This window comes from Branchiostoma floridae, chromosome 2 (genome assembly GCF_000003815.2).
Source record: "Branchiostoma floridae strain S238N-H82 chromosome 2, Bfl_VNyyK, whole genome shotgun sequence".
Lineage (NCBI taxonomy): Eukaryota > Metazoa > Chordata > Leptocardii > Amphioxiformes > Branchiostomatidae > Branchiostoma > Branchiostoma floridae.
In genome coordinates this window covers 10895140-10912768 of record NC_049980.1, presented here as the reverse complement: position 1 = coordinate 10912768, position 17629 = coordinate 10895140, and the positions used below count along the sequence as shown (strand labels likewise).

The following is a 17629-nucleotide window of genomic DNA, read 5'->3' as shown; positions in this document are numbered from 1 at the left end:
TTTATTAGTATGGAATAATATATTTTTTGGATGATGTAATAAGTATTTAGGACATCTAGAAACTTCAAGTGTAGTAGTCCAAAGTCACGTGACGTATCAATCAGCTGATGAGGTCGCCGTGGGGTGACAGGCTGCGTAAATATGAAACAGGAATGAGAATTTGTTTTTCTTCGTCGTCCTTGTGAGGAACTATGAATGACACATGGAGTGGACGACATGGCGAAACAGCTGAAAGCACACATCGGAGTCACTGGATGTAGAATATGTGACTGACAGGGCAAGTGTGCTGTTTTTAGCTAAAAGAGACGCGTGCACGTGTTATTATGATTGAAGACCTATTTTGATTTTGGCAAGGAGGTTTTGATTTAGCAAGGACGTTAAAATACATGAGACGTCCTTGGATTTAGGTAGCCGAATTTTTAAAAAAAGTATGACACTTCATTTCCCATCTCAGCGTTATGTAAGAGCATTAGGATATTATATAACCTCCTTGGTATGGCTCTATGAGTGACTGGAGTTGACCAGTGTGTGATATGGGAATTTTCCTTTTTTTTAGGGGCAATTTTTAATATTGTCCCCAATTATCATTGCTCAAGAATGTAGTCATGTTTTTGCAGCATCTAAGAGAATTATCCTATCCTCATGGCCATGGTTAGGGTTGTGTGTACAGGATCAGTAGGTGTTAATCACAAGATTATCAAATGAATATCCTGTTGATAGTGGCAGAAAAGTCTTGTTGACAGGATTATTACAATAACCTCGACCTTATGCATATAATTTTCATAGCTCTCTTTGAAAAGAGGTTGCATTTCTTCAGAGAAAACTGGGTACTGACATGCACACCTAATGCACACCTAGAGGATGTTGAAATGATAGAAAATACTCAGTCTGGTTCTTCGAATCAGTTAGAATGAGTGTTTCAAAAATCTGCACTTGCAATTGTCAGATTTGTACAATGTACAAGTTGCCATACACTGTATCCTGTACAGTTGTCATGCAATAAAGTTCTTCTATATGAGTGTCTGGACCTGGATGGATCAAGCTTGCGCACAGGTTAGGCTAGTGGCTAAAATGCTTTTTGCTTCTTTTTGTCAGCCAGTTGGACAAAATGCCCCCAAAGATATAAAAAACTAGCCACTCCACCTGACTTCTGCTTGGAGAGGTCCGGCTCTCACCTAATGACTCATGGCACCACTTGTGGATGTTTACCAATTGAAAGGTACATGTTGTTCTGTGCTTCCTGCGAATAAGACATAAAAAAAAAAAAAACTTTTGACAATGCATTACTGGTAGGGGAGCACCACAGTGTAAGTAAATTAAATTTTAACATCATAACATGCTTCTGCCTTCTCTCCTGTAAAAAAGAAATACCATGAAAGGTCACAGCTCCTGTACATGATTTGCCCTTAAGTTAACTCAGGATATGTCAAACATTAACTGAGAGAGGTAACATCTCTTTGTTAGTATTGGGCATGCAGGGAAACAATCTCAGCAGTTAAACTTTTGTCTGTCCTTTCAGATGGCAAGGAGCTGGAGCTGCAGTCTACAAGATAGCTGTACGTGTGGGAATTAGGCATCTCTCTTTGCCTGGACCTGGCTACATTATGTAAGGCATTTCTCCAGAGTTTGCTATATTATCTTATTTATATCCCAGTGTTTATGTAATATGTTTTTGTCTTCCAAAGAAAAAGTAGGTAATCAGTTTTCCATCAAGATTACTTCATCTTAAGTTTTGTAGTAAAGGATTCCAGTTTGCAATTTATGTGTGCAAAGATAAGGGCATGTTTATGAATCATATCATCTTTCTATTTAGCCTCAGATGTTTAATACTACAAAGCTTAAACCTCTAGATCTTAATTTGTTAAAGGCATGCTTGATTTTGAGTTTATCAGAATTTCCTCTTGACAAACCCAATGTTCAAATGCAAATATGGAGTTAAATTCATGTTGAATTTCGTCATATCACCCCCATGTTGTTTCCCAATAAGTTTCAATCTCGGTACACACTGCACCAATTTATGCTTGGAATTTTATTGGAGTTTATGACTAGTGCATGTACTGACAAGCTGTCAAACCAAAACCCTCAATTTTCACATGGAATATGATGAAATGTTTTCCTTTGCAATTGGTTAAGCAGCATGTTACATAACTCAGAGTCAAAGGTCTGCTTGTTCCAACAAATAACACTTTGTTTCTGTTCAAACACAAAGTAGCTACAGGCACACCTGTAGATAACAAAACAACTCAGAGGACTGAGGAAAATGGCAGGAGAGGGCACGGGGGAGTGGTTTAATAAACATGAGAGAAATGAATAGTTTGTCCCTCCCAAAAAACTTACATTTGCACAATATACATCTCAGTTAGAAGGAAATGTATCTACAAGAGATGCCAACAGTTTATATGATCTCCATATTGTTATGTAAATGTATTGCTGTCAACTATTTTTTTACCATAAGAGATGTGTTTGTCTAACAATCAAATGGGTACTATTGTTTGTTAATACAACTGGCAAAAAGTGCTCTTATTCCTTTTCTTTATGTCAATCCCACTGCTTCAATATACACACGTTATGAATCTACTTCAGTGATTTTGCCTCTTGTATTTTAGAGCGATCGTCACCAAGTTTGATGGGTAACTGAGGCAGGTTAATCTGTCGTTGGTTGATAATACAGTGGTTAGCAGAAGGTCTTAAATTTGTAAAATAGGATGGGCTGTTTTAAGTGTGGTCTTAAAGACTGGAGATGGTGGTTAGTGACCTGGGTGGTTGTTCGGCCAGGTTTGACTGTACTTTGTAATTTGTGCAGGTGAAGGCAGCCTGATCAAAGGTTATTAGGATGTTGACCCTGGCACACATAACAGACTCAACAAAACATGATATTATCTAGTATCAGCTTTTCCATTTCAAGAGAGCTCAGGAGCATATAGTTACTCGTACAGTGTACATATACATAAAATATATATTTTTAGCATCATGTTGTTAGTGATTTTATAGTAGAAACTGTGTCATCCCATGTCATCTTATGCTGAGCCAAGTAGGTCGTCCACGTTTGTAGGTGATTGTGATAACTTGTGCAAAGTTTGTCCAATGATTAGTGCTAATTTATTACACTGTGTGGACATGACAAGGACAACCAGTAGTCCCGGCGCCCTTGTCAGTGGTTTTGAGGCAACTTATTTTTCTTGAAGTAGCAAAAAAAACAGAGAAGTAAAATTTCCTTCATTATAAGCTGCACCAAAGGTTTGAAAAAGTCGTTTTTTACTTAGTTTCTGCTCAAGTTCTCAATTTTCTTCATTTTGTTCTCAATTTGTACTCAAATGTCATGGATGGACATTGGGACTATTGGGCTGAATACTGTGAATCTGGAAATTGTTGCAGTGGTTTTTACTGTATTACCTCTCCGCCACAAATTCATGACACTGCATTTCCATTGTATTTCTTGTATTATACAGAAATGTCGCAACCCAAGTTCAAAATGCAGGAAAAACCCCTTTCCCCACCTCCTAATATGACGTAAAACGTCCAACCGCATAAGTAAAGTTTGCAGTAGTCAAGAAATTTTATCTGTTGATATCTGGCCTTGGGACTGACTTATCACATTTCAATATTTGCTGTATTACAGTTTGGTCACTCCAAGCGCTCTGAACCCACTCCACGAATGACCATGTCAGAAAACCTTGCCATGGATTTCATCATTCTCTGCGATGCGGACACGGAGAGACTACTGACCAATACCTCCATTCTGTCGTGGATGGAGACGGTGAACGTCGCCATGGAGACCATGTATGGCGTGATGGAGGATCTGGGAGTGGACAGCCTGGACATCGACTGGATCTCGTTCCTGGTGTGGATGTTCCTCCCCATCATGGTGGCCTTCATCCTGCCGGTGTTCGTCATCCTTCTCCTCTACCTGACCGCGCTGATCATTCACATCTACCGTGCACGGCACAAGCTGAGGGACGCGTTTGCTGTAGACGTTTGGCTCGGAGCACGAAAAACTGCCGCGCTACTCTGGGAACTACAGGGGAAAATCTGGCATGGTAAGCAAGAGGGTCATGGGGTCATGGTTGGCTATCTGTGACAGGGGCTTTGACAACCTACATGTGTACTTATATTCTATACTCAATCAGGAAATTACAGCCAAACCACTCGTGCCATTTCCAGTGTTTTGAATTAAAATAGCCCAAACCATTATCCTTTTTTTACCCCTGTAGGATATGAAATCCATGGTGTAGAGAAGCTGCCTGCCACTGGCCCTGCTCTGGTGGTGTACTACCATGGTGCCATCCCCATCGACTTGTACTACGTCATGGCCAAAGTTGTGCTCCATCAGAACCGCCTTCTGTATGCAGTTGCCGACCGCTTTTTGTTCAAGATACCTGGTATGTACTGTTAGATGACACTACATCTTGTATCAAGCTATCATATGGCCAAAAGTTTTGAAAAAAAAAAGATTTGCCTTGCTGACTTTGTACTATTCCTGCATGTACATAGGGCCTGATTTACTTTATCCATAAAAGAAGATTTAACGATATAACGTTAGGTCACCTTTATCCATGGGGTAACCTATATCCGTTGTATTAAAAAAAAACTGTATCTAGGGATTTCTGGTTAAAGGCCGTGGATTTCAAATTTAAATATTTTCAGAATATTGCATTGTGAAACTACCGTCTTTCAACTTGACGATCTCAAAATACCCTATCTTGAAATACTTTGGATATAGGTTACCCTACAGATAAAGGTGACCTAACATTAGCAGATCAGTATATTCTATTAGTAAAGAAAAGGTACATCAACTTTTATGAACTTTATGAACTTTTATTGGAAACAGATATGGGAAACAAAAATGATGTCATTGTCAATTTTTCCCTTTCTTCTAGATCTTTTGAAAATAACAACAAAAAGATAGTTGTTTTTAATGTTTAAAAAAAGTTGACAAGAAATGATTTTACTGCTTCCAAAGGCTGGAACCTGATGCTGAAAGTGATGTGTGTGACCCCCGGGGCACCAGAGGACTGTATCAAGCTCTTGAGGGAGGGGAACCTGCTGTCTCTGTCCCCTGGTGGGGTACGAGAGGCACTCTTTGGTGACGAGTACTACAGACTAGTGTGGAAAAACAGAATGGGCTTTGCCAAGGTGGCGAAAAAAGCCAAAGTGGTGAGATGTTGTCAAATACTTAAGATCAATTTTGATTGAAATGTAGTTTCCTAGTTTTAATTCCCAGTGCTTAAAGTTTTCAAGACGTTTTCTCACTTTTTTTTTTGCAGCCCATATATCCCATGTTCACCCAAAACTGTCGAGAAGGATTCAGGTCCATCAGGATGGGAAGGCGTAAGTACTTACTAGTTATTTATAGACAGTGTTTTGTTATAACTTGTTATGCTAAAATGACTTATGTGAGAACTGACTGTGGTTGTAACCAAACAACAGTATCCAAGCAGCCCTTGTTGTGTGAATGTTTTGATGCATCTGTTTGCCTGGAAAATAAAATGTTGTTTTTCCTGTTATTAAACATGTGTATGCATATAGTTTGTAGGATATCACCATTTCATTGTTTTGCCAAGTCATGAACGAAGTTCTTTTTTCTTGAATATGTTTCAGACTTTCTTGAGTGGGTGTATGAGAAAACCAGGTTGCCCATTGTGCCAATCTATGGAGGCTTTCCAGTGAAATTTAGGTCGGCCCTCTTCTCCCTTTCTTTTCTTTTCAATTTTTCACATTATCATTGATGATTTAAATGTTTTTACTACAATCTTGAAAAGACATAAAGTACAAACATCTAGAATAGTTTGAAACATGTAAAGGAAATAGCTTTGCATAAATGTATCTTTAATGTAGTATATACTATACACGTATTCAATGATTCAATTGTTTGTGAAAGCTTTTTTATACACACGTTTTCTTCAGGACATATATTGGGGATCCGATTCCATATGATCCCAATGTCTCTGCTCAGGAATTAGCTGTTAAGGTGAGGTTTTAGAAAAATCCTGAATATTTTATTCTAACATGCCACAAGTGTTGCATTACACTTTGAAATGGCATAGGACCTATTGTATTATTATGAGTTTAGAACGATTTGTTTTCACCTTGTATTTATTGCCTTTCACCAAGGAGGTTGAAACCTCCTTGATTTCACAGTAACTGTCTAGTGTTATATCCATATGACTTATCATAACCATAAACATTTCCTGAATCAAACATGTTTGTGAGCTCTCATGTTTCCCCCTGCAGACCCACAATGCCTTGGAACAGATGATTGACACTTACCAGAAAATCCCAGGGACGGTGTTTGGTGCACTACTGGACAGGATTCCTGCATTTAGCACTAAGAAAGAGGACTAAACAGGATGTGTGGTCTTCCCTAACACAGTAAAATATCTTATCAATGTGTTGTAGTGTGATATGTTCAGTGGGTACCAAGTGCAGTGGTTTGGTCCAGTCATGCAATGGTCATTAATATTTGCAGGATGGGAAACAGTCCTGTCAGTGCAGTGTCCTTATAGTCAAGAAGTAAAACACATCCATGAAAGTGTGATAAGGAAGTATACATTTCCAAGCATATTGTTGGGAAACATAATAATCTAATAGCCTCCATGACATGCTTGGAGATTACAGAGGTATATGAAGATGAACAGTGGTTTGTTTATTGTTCTTGATAATATGTTTGAAGAATTCAAATGGAAAAGTTTAATTTTCTCTCTGTTTTGGAATAAGCCAGATTGAAAGTTGCTGTCTCAGGGTTGTGGAAATGCGTTCCATTGTGACATAGATGTTGGAATTGCCAGAGTTGTGGGCTACATTGAGAGAAGATATACAAAGAAGTGATAAAAAGGCATGGTTGTACAGCAGGAAAAGTATTAAAGGGAAAGTTATTGGCAAGCTGTCAACATTCTCATTTTGTATACATGAATTATGTACATGTATTGTGACATGCTACAAGTTGTAGAGACATGCTTCTTGTACAAACAAGGTTGTGAGGGGAGATTTCCAGAACATAATTTTTCTTTAAATCAAAAAGCTGTTCTGGAGTTTTGTTCTGGTGTGTCCCTGGAGTAAAGTTGTGTAATAAAAAGATGATTTAAGGTGCCTGTATAAGGACCATTGAAAACTGTGGAACTATTAAATGAAACAAATGAATATACTATTTTTGTGGAAAAATGTCAGTACTTGTAACAGCAGAAAAAATAAAGTCATTGTAGATGTTGCATAATTTATCTATCAATCAATGTACATGACTGTGTATAACAGAGTAGCTAGTCTTCTTTATGTTGCAACTTTGATAGAAGCAATTTTTGTGCATGTTTATGAATGTGCACTGACATATTTGTGAAGCTGTGAGATAATATGAAATTAATTTTGACAAAGTATGAATATGGGATGGAGGTACACTGTATTTGTAGGTCCTGGACCAAATAGTCTGCTGCAGTTGCGTTTTTGTCATGTTCACGTTGGTTGATTTATGATGTTGGTCGCAATTTTTAATAATTATCACAAATGTACACCAGAAGGCACAATATGTAACTAAAGGTGGAATAATTTTACAGTGTCATGATTGTTAAAATTGTGGTATCATTTTTTAAGTACATGTATTGCAAAATTCAGTATGATTCTCCATGTCCATCAGTGTTATTTATATGGTATACCCTATGAAATATATCAGGCAATTATTGCTCTGCTTATTTGACTGAGAATTGTCTAAAACCATTCAAGATGTTTTACATTAGTAAGGCATCTTGTGTGGCAATAGTGGCATGTCATACATGTTTTGTTCATGTCACTTTCAGCTTCGTTTGAAGAGTCTACAGTGCCTCAACATGTGGAAGTATCATTCCAGAAAGTCTTAATTAATTGCTGATTGTTGCTGAAGTATAAGTAGCTCATTAACAAATCAATTAATTAGTTAATCAGTTAATCAATAATCAAATCTTAAGCTGTTCTTTCAACAAATGGCAGACATTATCAATGTAGACTGCATTCCAAAATATGAAAAAAATTAACGTGCAATGTGCAATGCTTAACTTGATTTACATTATTAGTGTCACAAATTACATGTTGTGCAAAAAAGAATAATGTGTCACTATATTGTGTACAATTACTCCTGAAAACTGTTCACTTTCTATGTAAAGTGCTTCCATGTTACTTACATTGTATTAAAGGATTATGTTCCACAATGATGTGCATTGTATTGTTAAAGATTATTTTCCAGAAATAAAAACATATATAGTTGGCCATCATTGCTCTTGGAAGATTGATTTGAATCTCTCCTTATCAATTTGGTCGTTTTTGCCATTAGAACATTTGATTCAGATAGAGTTATCTTTTTGAAATATCAGGTACAGTAGAAGCCAGTTAATTGCACAACGAATAATTGCACACTTCTGTTAATTACACGGAATCCCAGTCCGTAATGATGCGGTCCAGCTGAATAACTTTGCTTTGTTGCACCATCCGGATAATTGCACAAAATGTGCTGACAAATGGGGAGTGCAATTAAACGGAAACGCCTCTACAATGGTGCAATTATTAAATGTCTCCGCAAAGCTTTTTAGTGTACCGTTACACTTCTGCTTTCACTCGTGTACACAGAATAACACCAGTTATCAAGAGTAACAATGCCAAAGGTCAAAAGGCGGTGTTAGGCAGACCATACTGTATCAACATTGGCATCCACAGCACATGTGATCAGCATATGACCTACCAAAGGTCACATTTGCTTTGGTTGGACGATCAAGACGATCCCGAATGTGAGGAGAAAAAACATCGCCACGTTTGTGGTTAAAATGTTCGTCTTCACCATATTCACCATGGCACACTTAGCGGACGGGGCCACATCCAATTGTAAGTGCAGTACGTGTGTCATAGCATAAATTGTGGTCACAGATAGGACGTGTGCATATTTGTGGATCAACAGATGTCTATTTGCTAAGCTAGAAAGTCACTGCAGCTGAGTCCTTGACACTACAACTGGAAGCTCGAGATGAATTACTACGAAACTCGAATAGCTTCTCAATATGATGTACAGGGTTTTGATGCGTTATTTATAGATACATGTATGTATAAAAGGAAAGGTCACCGTTTCCTTAGCTGAGCGTCATTCATCAGGCCACTGCCTACAAAAGATAAGCAAATCCGCGGTTATGTATATGTACATATGATACATTATACGTGTAGACACAACTCTTTTTTGCATTTTTAGCGTTACCGTATCTGTGCCAGTGTGTTCTTGCAATTGGCATTATTAGCGCATGAGTTTGTAAATGATGTACATATTAGGTATATATTATAACCTTTGACATTCATACTAAAATAGCGAATACCGACACTCGTAGCAACCACGGAGTCGACCTTGACATTTAGTGACCTAGCTCTCCTTTTACTTCACACAAGCGATGCTGATTGGCTGATGATAGAACATAATCGATATGTGCTTTCCCGTAAATTTTACTTGTTATTGTTCCTTTCTGACAGTTTGTGTGACAGGTGGTAACTGTAGTGCCACCATGTCACTCCAACCGGCTCCAGAGTCCAGCCTGGTCTGTAACGCCACCACAGAACAACTCCTCACAAACATCACCATCTTATCATGGACGGAAAGCGTCACCGTTACCATAGAAACGCTCCAAGTCGCCATGGGGTATCTGGGTCTTCACAGTCTAGACTGGGGAACAGTGTTTACCTACTGGATTCTCCTGCCCACGATTGTACTGTACATCCTCCCCTGGACCATGGTGGGAGCCCTGTACGTCACGGTAATCATTATCCACCGCTATGGCGAGAAGCACAACCTGACGGACCCGTTTGCCGGCGATGTCTGGTTACCGGCACGGCGGATGGCGTCCACCGTTTGGGACATCATGGCCAAGGTTTGGCACGGTGAGTCTGTGTTTTCATGTTACGCTACTATTAGTTGTACATTTCTTTTTATTAAACGAAAAATACGAAATACACACACAGTACTTATAAGCAAAGAGCTGATGTTGGCGGCACCACTAACACAATACAGTCAATACACAATAATATACACAAGAGTGCGAGAAGTATCAACCTGGTTAGTTTAGCGAATACCAGGGCTCCCATCATGAGCCTAATTAGTTTACCAGGGCTCCCATACTCACCACTCACCAACCAGAGGGGGGAGTGTGGGAGCACCGGTAAGGTAGGCCAACCAGGATAATACTCAGGCTAGGAATCATCATCATGTTTATATATAACAGGCGATATAAATAGAAAGATAATGCTGCCATACTGCCAATAGTGTACTGTAACGGTATTAACTTTTATATTCTAACGTATGCCATCGGGTCCCCATGTACCTAGTTCACTTTAATTCTTACTTGTCTTGTACGAAGTCTTGTATTCTTAGTTGCACTCACAGAGGTTGTGATCGCAAAGCGACCAGAGATTTGACAGACCATTCAATATCTTTTCTTTTTACATTTTGTGTGTTTTGTTGTCTTGTTTAAACATCTTGCATCCTACTCCACAGTGATGATTCTAGGGTCACACAAATCCAATTTTGGTCGCTGTACGGTCGCTCAGCGATCGCCGTCTAACATTAGTGGAAAGGATTTGTGATTAAACGTTTTCTTGTGGCGAAATCCCCTTTCAACCCTCAGCTCATGAAATCCATGGTCTGGAGAAACTGCCCACACGCGGCCCGGGGTTGCTTGTGTACTACCACGGTACCGTGCCGTTAGACTTCTACTACGTGCTGGCAAAAGTCAACCTCGTACAGAACAGACCTCTGTGCGCTGTGGCCGACCGCTTTATGTTCAACATTCCAGGTATGAGCTCATCGTTTCTTTCAGTGTAATTTAGCTTTCTGTCAAACACTAATTTGACACAGCAACTCATGATAGAAAATGCTAACGCTTTACTTCCAACACTGCTACTACCCCTAAAAATTTTCGACGTAATTCGATAGTTCTGTAATCAATATTGTGTTTCCGACTACGGCTTTAAAGATTAAGGTCGGTAGGTAGGGACTGTTAAAGATTTTGTACAGAAATGGATCAGATGCTGCTATTTTTCGCCATCATACCTAACGTTATCCATCATACATACAGAAATACTTTGTACAAGCACCATTTTCTATCGCTACAGAACTTGTGTGTTGAAAAGTAATTCTACAATTTTTTTTTCATCCGATGACTGACGGAAAGGTTTAACGTTATATCCCTTGCAGTGGTGGACCTAAGAAAAATAGGCTAGAGGTCGGTTGATGTCGATTTTTGCTAGGGTCAGTCGCCAGCAGCTGGCCGGAAACACAATTTTTTCCTAGTCCCAACTTGACTCCCATGCAACTTCACCAGACACATTTGTGATGATAATGTCCACTGAATCACCATATACACAGTTCCACTTTCCACATGTCACTTCTCCTGTAAGACTACTAACTTTACTCTTTATGTCTCCAAATTATTACGCTCTCCCCCTCTTCAGGCTGGAAATTCATGCTGCACACGATGGGTGTGACATCAGGAGAACACCAACACTGTGTCCAGGTGCTGAAGAAGGGAAACCTGTTGGGCCTGGCGCCTGGCGGATTGAGGGAAGCGCTCTTCGGGGACGAGAACTACAGACTCATGTGGAAAAGGAGAATGGGATTCGCCGCCGTGGCGAAAGAGGCCGGTGTAGTAAGTCATTGGTGGCATCATTCTCTTCTCCTCAAGCTGATTGGTTCGTGCTTTTAATTAATGTACCTCCTACCAATGACGTGTTACGTCAAAATGAACACGTACCCTTCACCACAATTCCTGTCCTTGGTGCTGATTGGTCTATCCGCCTAGTTGATACACTTGTGATTGTTGTGAACGTTCTGATTGGTTCACTGAATCATGTTAAATGATATATTGTACTTTCTGGAGTTATCTGTCAAATTATGATCGTCATATTTCATACATAGACATTAAACATTCCTACACTACCTTTGTCGTTTCCGTCGTTTGATTTTTGTGATTACGCCCTTCATCAGTTTCTATTTACACAAATTATACGACGGAAAACAAGTAATTCAAAGCTTCATTTTCAACTTACTGATATGCAATGGACGGGTGGAAATTGGCGGAAAATATGAATAAACATGTTTCTCATGAATCGGATTGATCATATATGTTTAGTCGATTTGAAATACTTTACGAGCCAATATTGACTATGCTCTTTTGTTGCTGTTTTTGTTGGTCTGAAGCCTATCTTTCCCATGTTTACGCAAAATTGCCGGGAAGCGTTCAGAACACCGCGGATGGGAAAACGTAAGTACCACGTACGGCTGAAGGTTTTGTCTACACATGAACAAATAAAAATGAATTTTGTTCACCTCAATCAACGATAACTTTCCAGTCATTTTTCCGTAGTTCACCTTTATCCGCTGGGTAATCTATATCCGTTGCATTTAAAAACAAGGCATTTGGGGCTATCACGTCGACGGAAGTTTCAAATTGCAATGTTTTCAGTATATTGCAGTCTAAAACTACCACCCGTCGGCTTGATCTGCCTAAATACCCTGTTTTGAAAAAAATAACGGATATAGGTCACCCCCGCGGAAAAAGGTGAACTAGCGTTAATGTGTATGGTAATGACTGTATTGTTTTGTACCCAGGGTTCCTGGAGTGGGTATATGAGAAAACGAGAATGCCTGTTGTTGGTATCTATGGAGGATTCCCTGTCAAACTCAGGTTAGTGTATGTGTGTGGTGAGAATGGAGAACCAGGACCAAGACCGGTATGATGTGATATTTTAAATGTTAACGTTTAGGTGTTACATGCTATAAAAAAGGACAAGAACATTTTTCACCATTTTCTATGATAGCATCCGTAAAGAATTTGAGCTTGATATGAGACATGTTATACATGTTGAAATGAGATGTTTTGTTGATCATGTCGACATGTTGGCCACACAGAACCTACATAGGAGACCCTATCTACGACCCAAGTCTTTCTGCTGAAGAGCTTGCTAAGAAGGTAAGCCAGCATTCTAATGGCAGATTAGTTAATACTATTTCTGTTTATACCTTTATATCCTGTGTGGACAAAATGCACAGTCATAGACACTCGTCTTGCATTGTCATAGGCAAGAATATACACAACGTTTCTAAAGATCTCAAAACTACACCACTGTTGCACACACGCAGTTCTTTAAGTAAATGACCATGATACTGAATGTCCAGCCTACGGACAGCAAACAGGTATCCAAAGCACAACATTTTCTTACTACAATGCTTATCTTTCGTTCAACACGAATACACACACGGATCAAATTAGCAACGACCACTGTCGCCTTCTTCAGGATCAATACTGATGACCAATCACTTCTGAACGTAAACTCGAGAGAGTTACAACCTTCTCTTGTCCTTTCAGACTCACCGTGCCCTGGAGGACATGATAGAGGCTCATCAGAAAATTCCGGGAAATCTTCTTCGCGCCCTTCTGGAAAGAATTCCCGTCTTCCGTTTCCAAAAGAATGGCTGACACTTCTTAGTGTGTAGATTGAGTATCTAAAACATATCATGTCCTGGTGTTGGGACGCAGAACATTCCTTGCACATTGAACTGAACACGTGCAGGAGTTGCGGTAATACGTGTACATGTAATGAAAGTTGATATGATTTTAACTTGGTAATAAGACGAAATATGGGAAATATCATTTTGATCTACACTAGTGCTTTTAATCTACATCTTTTGTAAAAACTTCAATTCCCAGTCACTGCTCAAGTCGTTAACGTTGAACTTGTTGTTGAATTTACTGTCTTTCAACGCAATCGCAATGAGGGATATGATTTTATTATGGTCTGTACGGTACGATTTCCAATGAATACCATGCCACAGGTACTTACGTTATTCGGGGTAACGTTATGGAAAATACCCCCAAATTTATTATTTTAAGAATATCAACACATTAAAACATATCTCCTAAGAATTGTCAGTGTCAGAATTGTTGCAGATTCCTTGGAAAGTGTATTTTTTCGACCTCTATCATTCTATGGAATGGATTTAAAACAGCCGACAAAATGCAAATAAACCTTTCTTAAACAATACGCTAACGAAAAGGTGGGGAAAAGTGTTAAGTTGGAAACACATTACTATATCATCAAAATCCAAGTGTGTCAAACATGTTGTTTTCATAAAGATTCGTGCCTTTACTACATTTTAGAAAATACCCCCCCCCCCCGCCTCTAAAGTCGAACCTCCCTTGAATATTTAAACGAACTTGAACTTGAATTTCTTTTGCTTTATAGAATAAAAGAAGTCAAGATATAGAACTGTGCCAAATTTTAGTCCAGACATACAAGCGGTTGCTGAGATATTGCCAACTTCGTACTTCGGCACCCAGCACAAGGGCAGGTCCCGTACAAGGCCAATCTGAGGGAGCTGTCAGGGGTCCCGTTTTCCGGACAAATGTACAATTCCGGTTGGGTTTCTGTTCTAAAAGAAGTTCTAAGGTGCATATTCTAACTTTCTGAATCATTTAGGGTTAGCATGCGGCTTCGTTGCGACAGAAAGGGGGGGGGGGGTGAACGGTGTTCCGGCCAACGGCAATTCCACGCTGAGTCCCATAGTTAAGCATAGGGCGGGGCCATAGTGACGTTGCCATGGCAACGGCGGTTCTGACGCTGTAAAACTGGCACGTTTTGAAGTGAGCCGACATCAATAGTCAATATGCCATGTGATTTTGGTCGAATACAAGTTTGCTTGCAATTCCGGGCCGATCCCCGCTGTGGTTCAAGGTAGCAGACTCACACAGTTTTCGGCCTATGGGGATTTCTATAGTTAAGGACCACAAGGTGACTGACATCGACGCTGATAAAATCATACCAGGGTGCAGTTTTCAAGTACGACAAACTAATATGTTGAAGTCGAGGGTATAACCTACCAAAATAATTGAAAAACAGAAAAAGTTGTCGTTTTTTGCTACGGCCGCGTGGCGCGTTGGTACACCCGATCCCTCGATCTCGGAAGTTAAGCAACGCGACGGTCCGGACAGTGCTTGGATGGGGGACCAACCAAGGACGTCCGGATTGCTGTAGCCTCACGAAGTTTCCACGAAATCGTCTTCCGGGAGGGACGTAAAACGGGGGTCCCGTGCTCGAGGAGGTGCCTCGACCACGTTAAACAGCCTCATTACTCATACTGGGTACCTACTGGCTGGCAAAATACACCAGATGATTATTATTATTATTATTTTGAATTTTTGTAAAGACCTCTTTTAAATGGGGTCATGCGGGGTCATGCGGAACTGCAGCCGACTCACAAGGGCAGGCAGCTGTAAAGGTCACGCGCATTTATACACCAAATGGACAAACATCAAAACCTTACACATACCACCTGAAAGTCGACTTCTTGTACTACCATATAGCAAAGCTCATCCCCCACTGTCGTTCACGTTACGGTGTTTACAGGCGCTTCCAGATTTCGGCCGCACTACTTTTTTGCCCCTACGTAATAGAAGAAATGCTGTGGGCTGCGACCTTAACCTGACCTTGATAATCATTAATGGTGCGCGAAGCAGATGCGCACCTAGTCTGATTTACGGTTCCTCGGGGTTTGCTAGGGGAATCACCCAACAAAAGCATTGGTCATATACTCTAAATGGGGAAGTTTTCTTCTTTCGGAAGTCCCAGGACTGACCATATATAGCTACTAAGCTAGCTTTGTTTGAAAATGTCCACTCTATGCTCAACATTGAGGCGTTTGCATCGTGTTCTGCCGGTTCAAAGGTCGACCAGGTTGAAGGTTCTCCTTTTGGCAGTACTGCTGTTCGTTATTTTTGTCTACATACACAGTGTAAGGGTACATCACAGACAATCTGCCGAGACAGACGACATCCTGATTTCGTGGGCCGAGCCAGAAAAATGTCCGGCGTGTTTTGGGGACACCTGTGAACTTCTACGTCGAGGTCACTTCGTGAAGGTGCACAAAGGCAAGCCGCTAAAGAAAGGTATCGCTTCCATCGGGACTGTAGATGGTAAAACGGCCATTGCTAAAGTCCTCAGTGAAGAGTATATGTGGCAGAGATATGAGAGCTTTATATGTGGGACAACACCACGTACTGATGCGTGCAATCCTTCGTCTTTTATACTGGAGACCATATTGGTCACCGATGTTGCTTTGAAACCAGACTGGTTGCGGGAAGCGTGGAGAATCTCCCACAAGGAGAAGTCAGCCTTGTCACTTTGTCTATCTGCCAGGTTTCTGCAAGAAGTGACAAGGTTGTATGTCAAAAGCGAGAATACGGTAGTTGATAGAGTCGGACGTGCGTTTCTCTCCACCTCACTTCTCCTAAACGAGGAGGCGGTCTTACTCCGATATTTCACTACTAAGTCTAAAACGCCTTGGCCCTTCCCCAAGTTTTATGGGGCTTGTGGAAGAGTGATTGTGGTGGAACATGCGGGGAGGACGCTAGACACTTTCATGGACTCTTCATGGGAAGTTCGGGTTGACATTGCTTTACAGCTGTTACAACTGGTGGACACCCTCCGCGAAAAGGACCCGGACTGGGTTCTGTTTTTGCTGGATGTGTCGTTCCAAAACTTCGCAGTCGACAGTCGCGGCTGGGTTCGACTGATCGACTTGGATGATGTGATGGTGATTGACAGGCGAACGGTTGTCAATCAAGAACAGACGGGGATGTGCAACGAGCAGTGTTACATGGACTTCCAGAAGACATTGTACAGCGATGAGTATCATTGTGAGGACATTTTCAAGTACACTCCAATGATGTATGCCAGCATATGTGCCCGACTTTTGTCCAATCTGCAAAAACATCCAGAGCGGCGCAATTGGAGCAAAACGAGTGAAGAACGTGAGGAGCAAAGAGTGGAGGTTGCGGGTAGCGTGGAAAGTGATAAGCACTTTGAAGGACTTCTACACGACCCTCCGAATAAAATCAAGAGGCCGCTAGAGGGCGCACTTGGACGGTGTGTTCAGGAGACTCAACCCGGAGGTCGACTGGACGCAGTCTTCACTCTGCAGCAAATCTTAAAGATGGCATAATGCGTAAAATCCATTGCAAGAGGATAAGTATTTGTTACATGGTTGAGGTATCTTAAATAAAGAATAATTTAGTCACAATAGTTCTGAATCGTTCAAATAATTAAAAACGTTTCAAAATGTTTGTGAACTTATTTCTGTATGTTGTCAAAGTAACTGTACATATTACTCTTTGTTTAGAACAATTTTCATGTGTGTTTCTGTCATTGTTGAAACATGTATTGCATTTCTCAATACCAGGCAAAGTGTTCTGTACCGTATTGTTAAAACTAATATTACAAGAGCACATCTCCATTCCTGCCTATATCATACTGCAAACAGATAGCTCTGTTTGATACATTTCCCGACTGTCGACAAACAAGTGCTGGTTAGATGTTACCCACGTTGACCAACGGTAGCGAATCAATTCAACACCTGTCTATCAAATTTACCTGTCTTCCATTGGTTAGTTTTGTCCAATCAAATTAACGATAGATACCGCGTTAGCCAATCAATTCTTCTCTATCATGGCGACGAAAATATCTGCACTTTGCTTTTTGTTCACTAGGGGTCATTGTGAGACTGTGTGAGCAAGTCAACTAAAATCGTGTGGTGACAATGGCTTCTATGATAGATTTTTGGTTTTAACCTTCCTTATGTTTGTTC

At 40.4% G+C, this 17629-nt stretch overlaps 3 protein-coding genes across 4 annotated transcripts; all 3 read left to right on the top strand.

The window, feature by feature from the left end:
- Nucleotides 1-83: 83 nt before the first annotated feature.
- LOC118404810 (transmembrane protein 68-like) lies at nucleotides 84-8219 on the top strand. The gene is made up of 9 exons (XM_035804169.1): nucleotides 84-277; nucleotides 1520-1606; nucleotides 3620-4037; nucleotides 4212-4379; nucleotides 4961-5154; nucleotides 5265-5328; nucleotides 5599-5674; nucleotides 5905-5968; nucleotides 6232-8219. The coding sequence occupies exons 3-9, from the start codon at nucleotides 3656-3658 to the stop codon at nucleotides 6340-6342; spliced, it is 1059 nt and encodes a 352-aa protein (XP_035660062.1). The 5' UTR covers nucleotides 84-277; nucleotides 1520-1606; nucleotides 3620-3655; the 3' UTR covers nucleotides 6343-8219.
- Nucleotides 8220-8671: 452 nt separating this feature from the next.
- On the top strand, nucleotides 8672-13927 carry LOC118404800 (transmembrane protein 68-like). Of its 2 annotated transcripts, none has more exons than XR_004829813.1 (8): nucleotides 8672-8838; nucleotides 9469-9873; nucleotides 10617-10784; nucleotides 11443-11636; nucleotides 12225-12251; nucleotides 12599-12674; nucleotides 12899-12959; nucleotides 13356-13441. XR_004829813.1 is itself a non-coding variant. In XM_035804154.1 (8 exons), the coding sequence occupies exons 1-8, from the start codon at nucleotides 8781-8783 to the stop codon at nucleotides 13464-13466; spliced, it is 1137 nt and encodes a 378-aa protein (XP_035660047.1). In that variant the 5' UTR covers nucleotides 8675-8780; the 3' UTR covers nucleotides 13467-13927. The 2 variants fall into 2 exon arrangements, 1 of the variants encoding a protein (XP_035660047.1); XM_035804154.1 differs by having other exon boundaries at nucleotides 8675-8838; nucleotides 12188-12251; nucleotides 13356-13927.
- Nucleotides 13928-15622: 1695 nt separating this feature from the next.
- Nucleotides 15623-16987, top strand: LOC118403667 (divergent protein kinase domain 2A-like). The gene has a single exon (XM_035802449.1). It carries the CDS (start codon nucleotides 15656-15658, stop codon nucleotides 16985-16987), a length of 1332 nt encoding a protein of 443 aa, XP_035658342.1. The 5' UTR covers nucleotides 15623-15655.
- The last annotated feature ends 642 nt before the right edge of the window (nucleotides 16988-17629 follow it).